Raw genomic sequence first — 14,437 nt, 5'->3', positions numbered from 1 at the left:
TCAGTAGATTAACCCTTGCCTATGTTAAAGCTGAAGTTCTGTCCTTTTAGCCATAAATCAGTGTGTACAAGTAAAAAGAAATGGGTATTAGAAATCCAAAACATACGAACTGACCTTATCTCCAGTTTCTGGATTGATCAATAAAAGACAGAGTGGCATTAGAACAGTGGTTACATATTTTTGGTCTGTTGACATGGCCAACCCTCAGCATTACTCGTGGGCCAGCAAGCACCTGCCATTCAGCTTTGGATTGCAAATGCACCATGGCCAATTTGGTTCTGCAGTCCCGTTGCAACATCCTCGTTTTGTGACAGTGTCTGCAGGCTGCCGCTTGGTAACCAGTGCCCTGTTGAAGGAGCCGCATACTTCTTTATCCTGAAATACCGCATATCCCTCCTCAGTGCCGGGACATCTGACAGCTTGGCTGTGTCTCCAGCCATGAGGACAGGAGGACAGCTAGGCTTACAGGCTGCACGGTTTGTTCTTTCAACGCATCCCACCTGGGTCGCTTGTACACGGCGCACTCCTTCCAGCTGTGCCAGGGGAGCGGGCTCAGGTGGGTAAGCTGCCCAGGGTCGCATTTCTTTTCCAGCTGGTGTTCATGGAGATTGAGGTGCTTCATCGGCAGTTCTTTTGTTTAAGCTCTGCTTGACTTGGGGCCCGTCCTACCTCTAAGATGGATCTTATTTTCTAAATAATGTGTTCCAGTTCAGTCAAAAGTCATGGCTGTCACGCGGGAATCTTGTCACGAAATTCTTTGGCCTTTTGCAAATATTAGACTAGATTATGTAATAGTTGTTCTACTTTCAGAATCTATGAATCTGTACGTATATACATCATTGTGCTTCTTGAGAAGGCGGTGGAAGCTGCTTTTCTTCTATTATATCTTCAGTTTGTAATTGCATCTTGCACTTAATCATTACTGACTTAATACTAATGACAAGCAAAGTATATTTGATTGAAGATAAAGCCCAGAAAAAGCAACTGAGAATAAGGCAATTTGGAATGCTTGCAAACAGATTTTTTTTTTTTTTTAAGTTATTGTTCTTCTTGGGTTAGTTTGCTCCATTTTTAGTTTACATCTACCTCCCCGAGTCAGCAGAACTGTGGAAGAACAGGCTAGATTTTCTTCTGGTACAGGCATTAATATTGGAACTGTTTGTGAAAAGTTTACCTGGAGGCACCCACCAGTAACGTTCAATTACAACTTAATTGCTCATAAATTTTCCTGTATGGGTCAAGGTTACTAAAAGCAATATATGAGACAACGTGCTTTTCATTTTTCACAATGTTCACTCCCTGAACCTCTGAGAGATGACCTTGGTAGTCCTTAACATGGTCTTTCCACTTGCAAAGGGTATTCATACTTTAGAAACTCAGCACGTATTTTTAGTTCCTTCTCAAGAGTTTTGATAGTGTTTTTCTCTTAAATGTTCCTTAAAACTGATGTCAGTGTTTCCTGCTCTGTAATTATTGTTTGCCAACATCAGGAGCAGGTTCCCAAAATAATCTTTCCTCATATGAGTAGATCTTACCCACATGATTTGTTCCAGTGAAATCAGTTATCTGTTTTAAATACTGCCTCTGAGATAAAAAGAGATTACAGCATCAGACCTCCCACAGAATTTGCCTGCCAGCTTAATTGTTTTATACGCATGGGCCCAGCCTGCTCTACCAAGTTTTGCCTGTGTAGCTGTACTGCTTCAAGAGCTGAAATTTTCTTAGGCCTTTGTTGATGGCAAAATCTTAGATGACAATACAACTGTTCTCTCTACCAAGAGGACAACATTTTTGTCTCTGTCATGTGGTAAGGGAGGTAGTGTAGCTGTGCAAATCAAAACAAAAAACAGAAAAAAGAAAAAAAAAAAAAGAGGAGAGTAGCTCCTTCCATTAGCACATGTTGCATGCAGTCACCCTGCAGGCAGAGTTATAATGGCAGATGCACTATGGCATAGATGGATCTACATTTGCCCATTTAAAAAAATACTTCTATCTTCCTTGCTGCTGTGTAAAAAAACCAACCCAACAACCAAACATATGGAAAACAAGCAAACAATAAGACAGTTAATTACTTCCTATTACGGGTTGTATACAAAAGAGAGGGCGTGGAGGTGCTCGTGCTTTTGACCTGTTATTTCAGTGGTACGACTGCTGTTCCTCTGCAAATCACTGACTACTTTCCTTTTAATCCATTGGAAACATAAGCTATGAATGTTTATCTGCTGACTAGCAGCTAAGTTAAATGGCTACAGTAGCCTAAGAAACTATTAAGAGAGATAGTAAAAAGGCAGCATCAAGATACACCTGAAAATAAGCTGCTTCTAGCTGTCAGGCAGGGTTTCTTCATAAAGTATCCCAGCCACAGAACCAGCTCAGGGCTGCCTACCACCCTGTACTCTCCTCTCTGGGCTACTGTCTCGTTAAATATAGTTGGGGGCTGCAAAGATGTTACTGGGTGCAAATGGAGTTGTGAGGCGTTTGCCAGGAAGCCCTCTTTACCTACCTTACATCTCGTAATGTCCCAAAGTTTATTGAGCATCATTCAGTTATTCTGCAAATTTGTGAGAATGCAAGTAAGACACTATTTAAACTTGTCATAGAATGAATGGCTTCTGATATGCAAGGGTTATTGGATATGATGTTTTCACATACGTTCATTTTTAGGAAGTGAATTTAATTATAATTGAATGCAGTGTCTTCATTCCCAGGAAATAGGACTTGCATTGCAAGAGCTTTTTAACATCTTCTGAAGTAAATAGCACTAATGAGTCCTAATATTACAATGACTTCTCCATTTATGGCACGTAATAGGCTTTCTCTAGACACCATGTATTAATAACACGGTAATGATGTGGCATTTGGACTGCTTAAATGAAAGTAAGGTCTCCCTGCTGACACGAGGTGTAAGGTGCTTACGTCATCAAAGGTAACGACAAAGTATGAGCACCATGTAAATAATTTTCTATTCCTATCAAAGCTCTAGAAACTGGAAGAGTTATCAGTTCGAACACTGTGTAAACCACCTTGTGGTTAACAGAGAAGGGCAACAAAAATAATCAAAAGTTGTGGACCAGCTTCCATACAAGGAACAAATAAATGAGGTAAAGCTCTTCAGCCTGGAAAATGTGACTGAGGGGAGAAAAGAGAGAGACACAGGGAAGAGGTGACTACAGATAAATTTACTGAAGCTTCCAGTGCAAGAATATCAAATAATAGAAGGAGAGGCAGGTGCTGAACAAACAAAATGAGGTAATTCATCACCGAACTCACACAGGCTATAGAGCACCCTGCTACAGGATGATGCAGATCTCAGAAGCTTACCTTGGTCCAAAATACAAGGCTAATTTGACTTGCTTGACTAATCGCAAAATGTAAATGCCTAGAAAATAATGAAGGCACAGATGAAGAGAAAAATCTGTCAGAGAAAGACAGACATACATTTCCATAAGTCTTTGTCTAACCATCTGATTACTGGCAAAACTAGAGCAAACTTCTAAAAGTACTTTAACAGATTAACCAAAATGAAAAAGCTCCTATATAAATTACTTGCTGTCTTCTCCCAATTCTAGTTATTACTGACAAGAAACTGGAAAGAATACCAGTAATTATATAGAAACTGAAAGAAGTTTGATATATTATTTCTGGTTTTTAATAATTTCTTGAAATATTTTATCTTATGCTCTTATATGCAAACCAAATGGTCTCATGTTATAAGATGTTTTTGTTAAGCTCAGTGACATTTTTTTCTAGGCCAGACGAAATAGTATTGAATACTCGTTGGGAAGCTATTGCTGTATTTCCCTTGATCTGTCAGGACATGGTATTGATGCATTTCTCTATGTGGCTTTGATAGAATATTGCTGATTTTAATCTATTGTATTTAATGTATTTGCATACCCAGTGACTGAGAGGTCACAGAGTAATGGCAATATTGACAGGTCTGGTTCTTAGCCCTTGGCCGTAAGGTGAGCTTTAATGATGAGCATTTGCAAAAGCTGGACTGATGGGAAGCTAATAGACGTTGTTCTCCATTGAGCAGAGACCGAAAGAAAAATCTTGGCATTGCAAAGGCGTTTACATGGATAAAAAGCACCACTGTGCTTGCTGGGGGAGAGGAGGGGGGGGGAAGATATCTTCCTGCAAACCAGACCTATTTTCTTCAAGTAATCTCCAAGGAAACAGCCTCTGCCAAGCTAGGATCTGATTACCAGTTGCAGGCCTCAGACCATAGCCATTATTGTTTTAACATTTCTGCCTTCCTCTTTATCCCAGCGGGAACCAGGCCGTATGGGCTGCCGTGTAACTTGACCTTGCTTGGAGATAAAAAGACAGGTTAGCACACAGCAATCGTAAAGCCAGAAGCAAAAAGACAGTATTTAGAAAATAAAGGAAGGAGCTGGCATGGTATGATTATGTGTAATGTTCTACACTGTGCGGCGTGGGTGGCCCGATGAACAGTTCCCATCTACAAAACCCAGGCAGAAACTTGCGACTTGGTCATAGTTTCTCCATTTTTAACTTTATCTGTGCAAAGATGACGTGATTTTCATCACTAAGATACTCATGATGATGATTTCCTGCAACATTTGAGATTATGAGAAAAGGAAGGAAAAAAAAGAAATCTACATAAAATTTTAGTGCTTTCAGTAAACAAAATGAATAGTAAATCAGCAGAAAGAGCTGGATATGAATCTTTAAATCTTTGTTGCTGTTTTACTACTGTCCTCTGAGCTTCCCAGGCAACAAGCCAGTGAGCCCAGAGGTCAGCAGCAATTAGGCATGACATGTCTTAAAGTGTCTTAGGGATGCTAAAGAAAATAAATGCTCAGTGATTAAGCATTCAGCATCTAAAAGCTGAAAAAAAGTGTAAAGGAGAAGAGAGATTCTGTTACAATCAACCATGGGTGCTCAAACTGGTATGACAACTGTACATCACGCAAGTGGTCACTGTCAAAACCCAACAAAGCCACAGCTGCAAGGCCATGAGGTCCCAGCTAAATCATGGTGGAGGCAAAGTAAGTGACAGATTTCCTTTGGCTTGTCTCAACCACCACCTCATCTCACAGAAACGAAGCAAACCAAAACTCAGCTAAGATTTCGTAAAGATTTCAAGCCAAGAGCAGTAGAAGTGCGTTTTTTCATATCAGACCATATGGCAGATAATAAATTTCTGCAGTTCTGATTGCTGATAACTTCCTACATAGGCATGGGCAGAAAATACAATTTCTATAATCAAGTTTCCTGACAGATAATGCCACATCATTCTTCACGCGTCTTCACTCTCTCTGTTATATTTTTAGGTTATAAGATCTTCAGAGCAAGTGCCCTTGTGGTGCTCAGATCACAGTTAGAGCATTTTAGTGCTATTACAGTATGTGTCAGACCGGAGAAAGGAGCTGCAGCTCAGTTAGCTCTAGTTAGGTGGGACTTCTGGTTGCATTCTTGCCTTTATTTTGAATGGCTCCTCAAAATTATACAAGATTCTGATTAAAACCACAACAAAACAACCTGTAGTCCCAGTTACCTGTACTGATGTCAGTGGAAGGAACTGGTGCTTGTGAAGAGGTGGCTCATTTGCAGCATTCTGAATCCCAATTAGTTTTTCCAGCTATTGCTTGCAGGTAGCAGAATACATTTTGCATCTTGGACCTTTGGTGTCGTTGAGACCAAACCAAGGATTAAGCTGCTTGGGCCATCAAACCCGACTTTGTTCTGCAAACAAATTCTGAAAAATTACATACCTGCACCCACCTCAAAAATGCTTAAGCTTCTCAACAGAGACAAAGAATTAGGTTGCATGATGCGTTTGGAAAGCTTTATTTTCCTCGTCATTTTACCTTGTGCTAATTGTGTGTGCTCAGGGGTGACCAAAAAGCAAAAATCCCCAGAGAACAAATCAGCATTAGGCCTGGTTACAGCATCCTGCCACGGTTAAATGGTTCTTTTTTAACTGTTGATGGAAAAAATAAATTGACTTCCTTTGTGTTTTTTCCTCCTTCCAGACTCTGACGGCACCTGCTCCATTTGCAGATGAAACAAGCTGTCAGTGCCAAGCCCCCCATGAGAAGCTAACCATTGCACAAGCCCGCCTGGGAACACCAGGTATGTGTAGAGAGCTGCATCAGTAGGGCCATGGGTGCTCCCAAAGCACAGGCTCTCCCTTGCAAACATCTGCCAATGCTCACTTGTGCCTTCCACTTGGAACTAGAAGGGTCAGCCTGGTATCTGGTTCTATCGGGTAATGGGGAAGAAACTAGCAACTACAGGACCATTATCTTCTGTTAGAGAAACAACAAGAGAAAACATTTCAAGTTAGAGTTTGATGTTTTCGTGGATGTCTACATGTTGGTCAGAAGGAAGGCTTGCCAGCCTACTCCAGCCAGCCTGAAAATTATGTTGTGTAGTGGCTACCTCCTGGATTCTCTTCCTGTACTGCCTCTGTATGCTGGAAAACTCTTCTTTCACTGACGGTCTTGTTGATCACATCAGACCTTAAGCAGCCTTAAAGACCATTTGCCCTTTGCAAACAAACCATGCCCAATTTCTTTATCTGGGCATTTGTAATTGGGCTGAGGAAACAGGATGATTTCACATAAAGTCTGAAAGACATACTTCAGCCCCCCTAAATTCCAAGAGATTATTTTTAAAAAGCCTTTATTTACTTATTTTACTAATTTAAAATAAGCTTTTGAAGTACGTACACTGTATAGGGGTAAGCCGCAGCTTTCCAGTCAGCTCTGCAAGGAACAATGTTTTCCCATGGAGCCTTGGATATCCTGACAGCAGAGACATCTCTCTGTAGCCCTGAAGCACAGTCCATGGAGGTTGGAGCTCTGTTGCGCTCATCTCCGCTGTCCTTTTGCTCCGAGGTGGCACAGCTGTCAGGCATGTCATTTGGTAAAGCAAGTCCTTTTTCTATCCAGAGGCTGCTGCTGCAGATGTCGTACAGAAAGCAAGAGTTACAAGGGTGGTAGCAGGAGGATGGTGAGAAAAAGAAATGCTAGGCTTGTTAGAGAAAAGAGTTTGGGGGAAGTATGAAAAAAGGGAAATGAAAGGTTTATGTGGAAGAAGTAAACAATACATTTTTACAGTGGTAAGCTATGGAAAACAAAGTCACAGAAAAGAGGGGAGGAAAAGGGAGATGATGGGAAAAAATAAGGGAAAAAAACCCCAAAAATCCAGAAGGCAGAACTGACTAGTAATGCAGAGAGAAAAGAACAAGACATATGGTGGAACTCCGAATGAGGCAGGGAGATGACATTTTTGCTAAATTAGAATACGGGGATGATGGATGATAATAAATAGGCTAAGTCTGAGAGAAAACAACAGAGAGTACAGAGAAGAACAAGTAACAAACAGGATAAAACACTGCAAGTTAACCCATGGTGCTTTTGAATATCAGAACTGGGGTAAATCGCCACAACCATCTGATCTGGGAACAAAAACCTGTCCAGTAGAATTAAGTGCAACTTGTTTTGGGTCTGAAAAATCACTGTTGTGTTTCTTTCTCCACAGTTGACAGACCTGTCAGAGTGTATGCAGATGGGATATTTGACCTCTTCCACTCTGGCCATGCTAGAGCTCTTATGCAAGCCAAAACTCTATTCCCAAACAGCTACTTACTAGTAGGAGGTAAGATCAGTTATTTATTGCACTGGATTTTTGCTTCGGTGCTTCAGTATCAGAGAGTTATTGCTGTGCTTGCACCCCCAGCTGTTTATACGCCATGACTTTGAATGCTACTTTCATTCTGGAGGCTTTCTATAGGCGATTTGCCTTGAATTACATCTTACAATTGCATCAATTAAAGTAAAAGTCACATTCTGCCCTCGGCAGCACAGGCACAATTCCCATTCTAGTTAAAGCAGGTGCCTGCATGACTCTGAGCTTAGAATAGCTCCATATGAATAATTTACCTTTTTGAGTTATTCGCTCAAAATTGTTCAAAGATGGAGATGAGTGAATGAGATCAACCACTCATTTATTTCTGGCTCCTCGGTCCCTCTGCCAGCCAGGCACAGCCCACGGCCCCTGACTGCCAGGTTTGTACTGTGTGTGCAGACCCAGCCTTCAACATCAGCAGAGAAGCTAAATCCGGCCCGTTATCAATGAAGACCCAAATGTAGGTCATGATCTGAACGTAGTTTTCAGCTCACAAGTGTCCCCGGGCAGGTTACTTTCTTATCAGTTTTTTTGCTGTGAATATCTTGTGGTTTTTGCTGTGTGGCTGGCTAACAGCTGTTCAGCAGTTGGTACGTGCCGGAGGAGTCACCGGAGGGTGGATCTTTCCCGCCTAGCTGGATGTGCCAGCCCTGCTCTCGTGAGGCCTCATAAACATGCATTTCAGTTCCAGTTTCCCTGCCCCTTTGGGGCTGAGATATACCTCGCATAAACATTTCACAGTGACATTCAGCCACTCAAATGTTTACAGCAGTGGTGATAAAGCAAATATGAATGCAGCCTTCAGACACTTCATAAGATGCATTATTTTGCCTCTTTGTCCCAAATCAGTTGAAAGGGGGGGGGGGGGGGGGGGGGAAGACCCAACAAGGAGGAAAAGCAAAATCTCCTTATAAACACACTTTTTGGTTTTACTCTTATCAATTGTGGCAATTCCCATGGAGCTTCCTAGGAGGGAAAGGAGACATCCCTTTGTTACGAAGGAAACATTTAGGACTCTCTTGTCTTCCTGCTGAGCCAGGTAGCTTACAGAAGAAGCAAGTGGAGGTGCAAGACTGTGAGGTTTTAAAAAAAATGCAAGTTATGTAGGTTGCGTTGCTGCTTTTAAAGGAGTGGGGGGGTCCCAGATCAGGAAAGGAGCTCTGGGGCTCCTTTGAAATTCATGGCAGAGCTTCACTTTGCCCTTATATTTGGAGTGAAGGACAAAGCAGACAGCACTCATCAGCACCTTTTCCCAGCAAGGCACTGTGTCTTAGCATGTTTAAAAAATGGGCACCTTTCCACACCCACATACAATTTGTGCTGCAAAAGCACTGGTGTCATGTGTCTTTGTGGGCACCACAACCAACCCCTTTTATTTCTCATTGTGAAGACAATTATTTGGAGCTAAGATTTTTTTTTTAAAAATAGACATTTACACCTTCCCAAATCAGTCATTAAAGCAGAATGATGGAATCAAAAGGAAATACAGAGATATTGTGTCTGTACTGTACATGAACAAACAGTAATCAAAAAATAAAATCAAACCTTTCTACAGAATTCAAGCAAAAATTACTGTTTTCCAATAATTTTAGTAGACCCTTTCTTCCAGGAGAGGGTAGCTTTAAGATGACATAAAGGCTGTAAAAAAAATATAACTACAATCTCAGAAGGGATCTTTCTACTGAAAATGCTTTGATCTCCATTAAATTTCTTGTCAGCAGGCATCAAAAATGACATAATAGGATAGAGCACCATTTTGCTAGCTGAAATTCATATGTATATTATTATCTGGCTTTGAATTTTGCACAAACTCCAGGGCTATCTAAGCCTTCCTACATTTTTCCTACTTTAAAGGTCCTTAATGATGATCACAGCAAGACCATCTATTTTAGATTTCAAAAAAAGACTGCATCTTTGCCAGCACCTTACCTGATAGGTCGATGTTTTCAAATTAGAAAGCAGCAGCAGCTGTAGGCCTGCTCTCACACTTCCCTGCAGCACTAATAATGTTGCATTATCATTTGTCAAGTACATTTACTATTTGTCCTGGTGTCACTGACAAGTGACATCCAAAAGCACAGGTTTGACCTGTGCTGAGGGACAACCACTGTCAACCCAGCTGTAAATGGGTATCACGTTATTCCATGTGGGATGTCAAATGACTATTATAGCTATAATATTGGACAGAGTTACAATTGTGGGGACAGGTCACAGGGTTTTACACAATGTTACGTGGCTAGAAAGATAATACCTAACTTTTATAGTCCTCTGGTAACATGGGTGTTGCTTCCCCTCATTTTAAAAGCAATGTGAGAAAGTATTGGCACATCCAGAGTTAAAGATGCAGGATTTCTGGACTTTTAACTCTGCTCATTCCACTAAAGCATACGGCTTCTCCCAGTCCTTTCCACGGGGCTTCCTTCTGCAATTTCCCATTTCAACATGGCACAAGCCTTACTTCTCTTTCTATGAAATCTGCTGAACTCAAAGCTAAACTCAGAGACAGATTCCTATAAAATCTACCGTGACTTGTTTTCCATCAGTGTTTAGTTAGTGAGAAACTGTTCTGCTGTGATTGAGAGCTTTGTTGGCAAATTCATCATTTAAAGCGTTGTTTACATAAGACCAAAAAGCAGGAACAGGAGGCCCAGAGAGGCTGACGGATCTCCATCTTTGGAAATTCAACTGGACATGGCCCTGAGCAACCTGCTGTAGTTGAGCTTGCTGTGAGGAGGGGGATTGGATTAGGTGATGTCCAGTGGTGCCTTCCTTCCCACCTTGACCATTTTGTGATACATGAAGTTTGCAAGCGCTCTGTGATTGTTGACATTGCACTTTTTGATTGTTTATAAAGCATTGGCCATCGACCCCAAAATTTCACAGCCTGTGAAATCCCCACTTATTATGGGATTGAGTTGCCTCAACATGTGCATACCGTACAACCTGAGATGTCCTACAATATCTCACTTGGGCTCTGGCTGCAGCTTCAGAAAGGGAAGGATCTCTCAGAAGTCTATGGTTATACTGGCCAACCCTGAGCAGAACTCTAAGATGCCCTGAAGCACCCCAAAATTAGCTAGTAACTAAGTGCTTAATGGAATTATCAGGAAATAATCAACTGCTGGTCATACTAATGCTACTAATTGTGGAGCTATTTTGTTGATACTTCCATATTTTAGTTTGCAGTGATGATTTAACTCATAAATTCAAAGGCTTCACTGTGATGAATGAAACTGAGCGATATGAAGCCCTCAGACACTGTCGTTATGTGGATGAGGTCATCAGAGATGCACCCTGGACACTGACACCTGAGTTCCTTGAAAAACATAAGGTACATTTCTTCCCTTATCCCTCCTTTCCCCTTTGTAGACTGACAGTTGAGAATAAACAGGAAGTCTGTGAAATTCTATTAGCTGGAGCAAATTATTTATTTCAGTTAATTCCAGTCACTGAAATTAGGTACATGGCATTGCTTGCCTCCATCTTTGTCAGAGAATGTTTTATTTGTCTTGCCTTTTTTTTCTCAATATGCTGGGATGATTTCTGTAGTGGGATTTTTGAATAGCAAAATAACACTGAAGAATTCTTCACAAATTAACTTTCAGGAAAGGAGATCATGAACCAGGAAAGTTATCACATAGTGACTAAAGTCCTGTTAAAGTCCTGAATTAAAGGCATGTTTCTTATTAACATCAACAGGTGCAATAATTGGCCAGAAATACATAAAAATGTCATGCGTCCTCTAAAAGGCAGGACAGAATTTCTTACATGCTATTGACTTGCAATCTATATGAATCTTAAGAAAAGCATAATTAACTAGGATGTATTTTAGTGTCCACATCACTGGGTGACGAAAGGAGAGCTTGACAGTACTAGGTATGCATGTATATATATATGCACAGCCCCAAGGAGGCAGAATCAGTAATCTTGCCTCCATGGTTTTGAAAGCCAAGGCTTTGCCATTTGACTTAGCTCTTTCAGTAGCAATAAAAGCAGGAACAGGTGGAACAGGTGTCTTACGTTTTCTGCAGAATATCACACAGAGCCAGCCAGAGTGATGTGTTAACAGCAGTGCTTCTGGAGACAAGCTTTCTGTTCTTTCGTAATCGATCTTGCAACATAGCAGTTGTAGGCCTAAATCTAGTGCAATATTCTAGGTGATGGCTTTAGGATGAGAATGTCAAAAGCAATTCAGCTGAAGTCAAGAAAAGAGATGATCCTCCACAACGACCCCCCACTGAACCAAAATTCAGTGATGGTGGCATGTGATTCTTCTTCTGTTCACTGGCAGATTGACTTTGTAGCCCACGATGACATCCCGTACTCCTCCGCTGGCTCGGATGATGTATACAAACACATAAAGGAGGCAGGTAAGGGCAGCTTTACCTTTTTAGCACCTTTTCAGCCTCAGCTCAAATTCTTTTCCTGCCTTTTGACCACAGCTGCTGGCAGAGAAGCAGCAGAGGTAATATCATATTGTCTTATACCCTGTGGTGGGTTGACCCTCTCTGGACACCAGGTGCCCACCAACGCTGCTCTATCACTCCCCTCCTCAGCTGGACAGGGGAGAGAAAATAGAATGAAAGGCTCGTGGGTCAAGATAAGGACAGGGAGAGATCACTCACCAATTACCATCATGGGCAAAACAGACTTGACTTTGGTAATAAATTAAACTAATTTCCCCACCAGAGTAGGATAATGAGAAATAAAACCTAACTCTTAAAAACACCTTCCCCCCCCCCCTCCCTTCTTCCAGGGCTCAACTCCAATCTGAATTTTCTCTACCTCCAGCGCAGGGGGATGGGGAATGGGGGTTGGGGTCAGTTCATTACACCTTGTCTCTGCTGCTCCTTCCTCCTCAGGGACAGGACTCCTCACTCTTCCCTTGCTTCAGCGTGGGGTCCCTCCCACGGGAGACAGTCCTCCATGAACTTCTCCAATGTGGGTCCTTCCCACGGGCTGCAGTTCTTCACAAACTGCTCCAGTGTGGGTCCCTTGCCTGGGCTGCAGTCCTTCAGGCACAGACTGCTCCAGCGTGGGTCCCCCACGGGGTCACAAGCCCTGCCAGCAAACCTGCTCCAGCATGGGCTCCTCTACCAACGGGGCCACAGGTCCTGCCAGGAGCTTCCCACGGGGTCACAGCCTCCTTTGGGCATCCCCCTGCTCCGGTGTGGGGTCCTTCCTGGGCTGCAGGTGGAGATCTGCTCCCCCATGGACCTCGCAGGGGGACAGCCTGTCTCACCGTGGTCTTCCCCACGGGCTGCAGGGGAATCTCTGCTCCAGCACCTGGACCACCTCCTCCCCTTCCTTCTTCACCTACCTTGGGGTCTGCAGGGTTGTTTTCTGTTACATGTTCTCACTCCTCTCTCCAGCTTCAGTTTTTTGTTGTGCAGCAACTTTTCCCTCTCCTTAAATGTGTTCTCCCAGAGATGCTACCACCACTGCTGATGGGCTCAGCCTTGGCCAGCAGTGGGTCTGTGTTGGAGCTGGCTGGCATTGGCTCTGTTGGACATTGGGGAAGCTTCCAGCAGCTTCTCACAGAAGCCACCCCCATAGCCCCCCCCCGCTACCAAAACCTTGCCACACAAACCCAATACACACCCTAATGGTAGATACTGCTGACTTCAGCAGAAAGATTAACTTTGTAAAACCACAAAGGATGTCCTTGGCTGAATTCCTGCCATAACCCTCAGGAAACCATTCAGATCTGTCATGAAAGAGTCCTATCTGGGTCCTTAAAATAATTTTAGGGTGCTTGACTAAGAGCTTTGAAGGGATGAAAATGAGTTTAGTTCCCACAGCAGCCGAGCCAGCTTCAGTTGTTTGTTGATAACCGTGAACTGAGGACTCCTTGACTCAGCCCAGTCCTGAACATGGGCAAGCACAGGCAGCCTTCAGGAGTCATTAGGATCCACTTCTGATTTGCACCAAGGGTTCTTTTCACTACACTGGCAGAGGGTTTAAGTCGGCATCAGAGTAATTCATTTGCCATGACTACCATATTACATTGAACACAAACATGCTGAAGTCATCGGGAGTTTGTATCTCTTCAGTTGAAGAAAGCTGAATTAAATCTGAGGAAATAATGTTAAGCCGCTGTTTGCCAGCAGCGGCTATCCTAACGCAGTGAACAATGCGGGAGGAGGAACTAATCACACCTCTCTTCTCCTGCTCCCTGGAGGTGCTGCTCTGAAGCCTGGTGAATCCATCCTCTTCCTGGTCTACATAAACATGCTTATTGGAGGCTTAAAAAAATTCTAGAACAAATCTACCTGATGGTAATTTGTCACGCAAATTGACCTTCTCATGCTATACAATGACAGGAGACAACCAGGTATTGACCTGATCTGAAAGAATAAGCTTTTTATAGCAGCAGTTCTTAATCTTTTTCCACTAGCAAACCTCACTGTGGTGTCAGACTCACAACCTTCCTTTGGGAACTGCTGTTCTACAGTTTCAGAGCCAGCACCAGCTTACTTCACTAGGCAAAGGAACAAAAACATACCTTTGGTAAGGACGGGTCACCAAGGGACATCCAGCGTATGTGCTGGACAGGCAGCTATTTTACTTTTCTTCTGTAAGGTGGGGAGTGCACAGGACAACGTGACAGCAGCCCTTGGCATCACTGCATCATTAGCACACTGAGCTAGAGAGTGTCCAAACCTGGCACATCCTTCTCTGCCCTTGTTGGGTGCGGGTCAGTGCGCACGTGTCCCGACGAGAAATTCAAGTGTTGCACAAGAGAGTATGGATTTACAGCTTCAGGGACCTGTGG

The 14,437-nt window shown here is 42.8% G+C and overlaps 1 protein-coding gene across 4 annotated transcripts in view; it reads left to right on the top strand.

The window, feature by feature from the left end:
* Positions 1 to 14,437, top strand: part of PCYT1B (phosphate cytidylyltransferase 1B, choline) — a 33,984-nt gene that overhangs the window by 6,759 nt on the left and 12,788 nt on the right. For all 4 annotated transcript variants that reach the window (XM_069784865.1, XM_069784868.1, XM_069784867.1 and 1 more), the window contains exons 2-5: positions 6,003 to 6,102; positions 7,516 to 7,632; positions 10,842 to 10,993; positions 11,954 to 12,032. In XM_069784865.1, coding sequence (XP_069640966.1) covers positions 6,003 to 6,102; positions 7,516 to 7,632; positions 10,842 to 10,993; positions 11,954 to 12,032 — 448 coding nt within the window. The remainder of the gene's footprint in view (positions 1 to 6,002; positions 6,103 to 7,515; positions 7,633 to 10,841; positions 10,994 to 11,953; positions 12,033 to 14,437) is intronic.

This window comes from Haliaeetus albicilla, chromosome 6, assembly GCF_947461875.1.
Source record: "Haliaeetus albicilla chromosome 6, bHalAlb1.1, whole genome shotgun sequence".
NCBI lineage: Eukaryota > Metazoa > Chordata > Aves > Accipitriformes > Accipitridae > Haliaeetus > Haliaeetus albicilla.
Note: the sequence above shows the minus strand (reverse complement) of the source record. Positions and strands in the feature narration are given on the sequence as shown.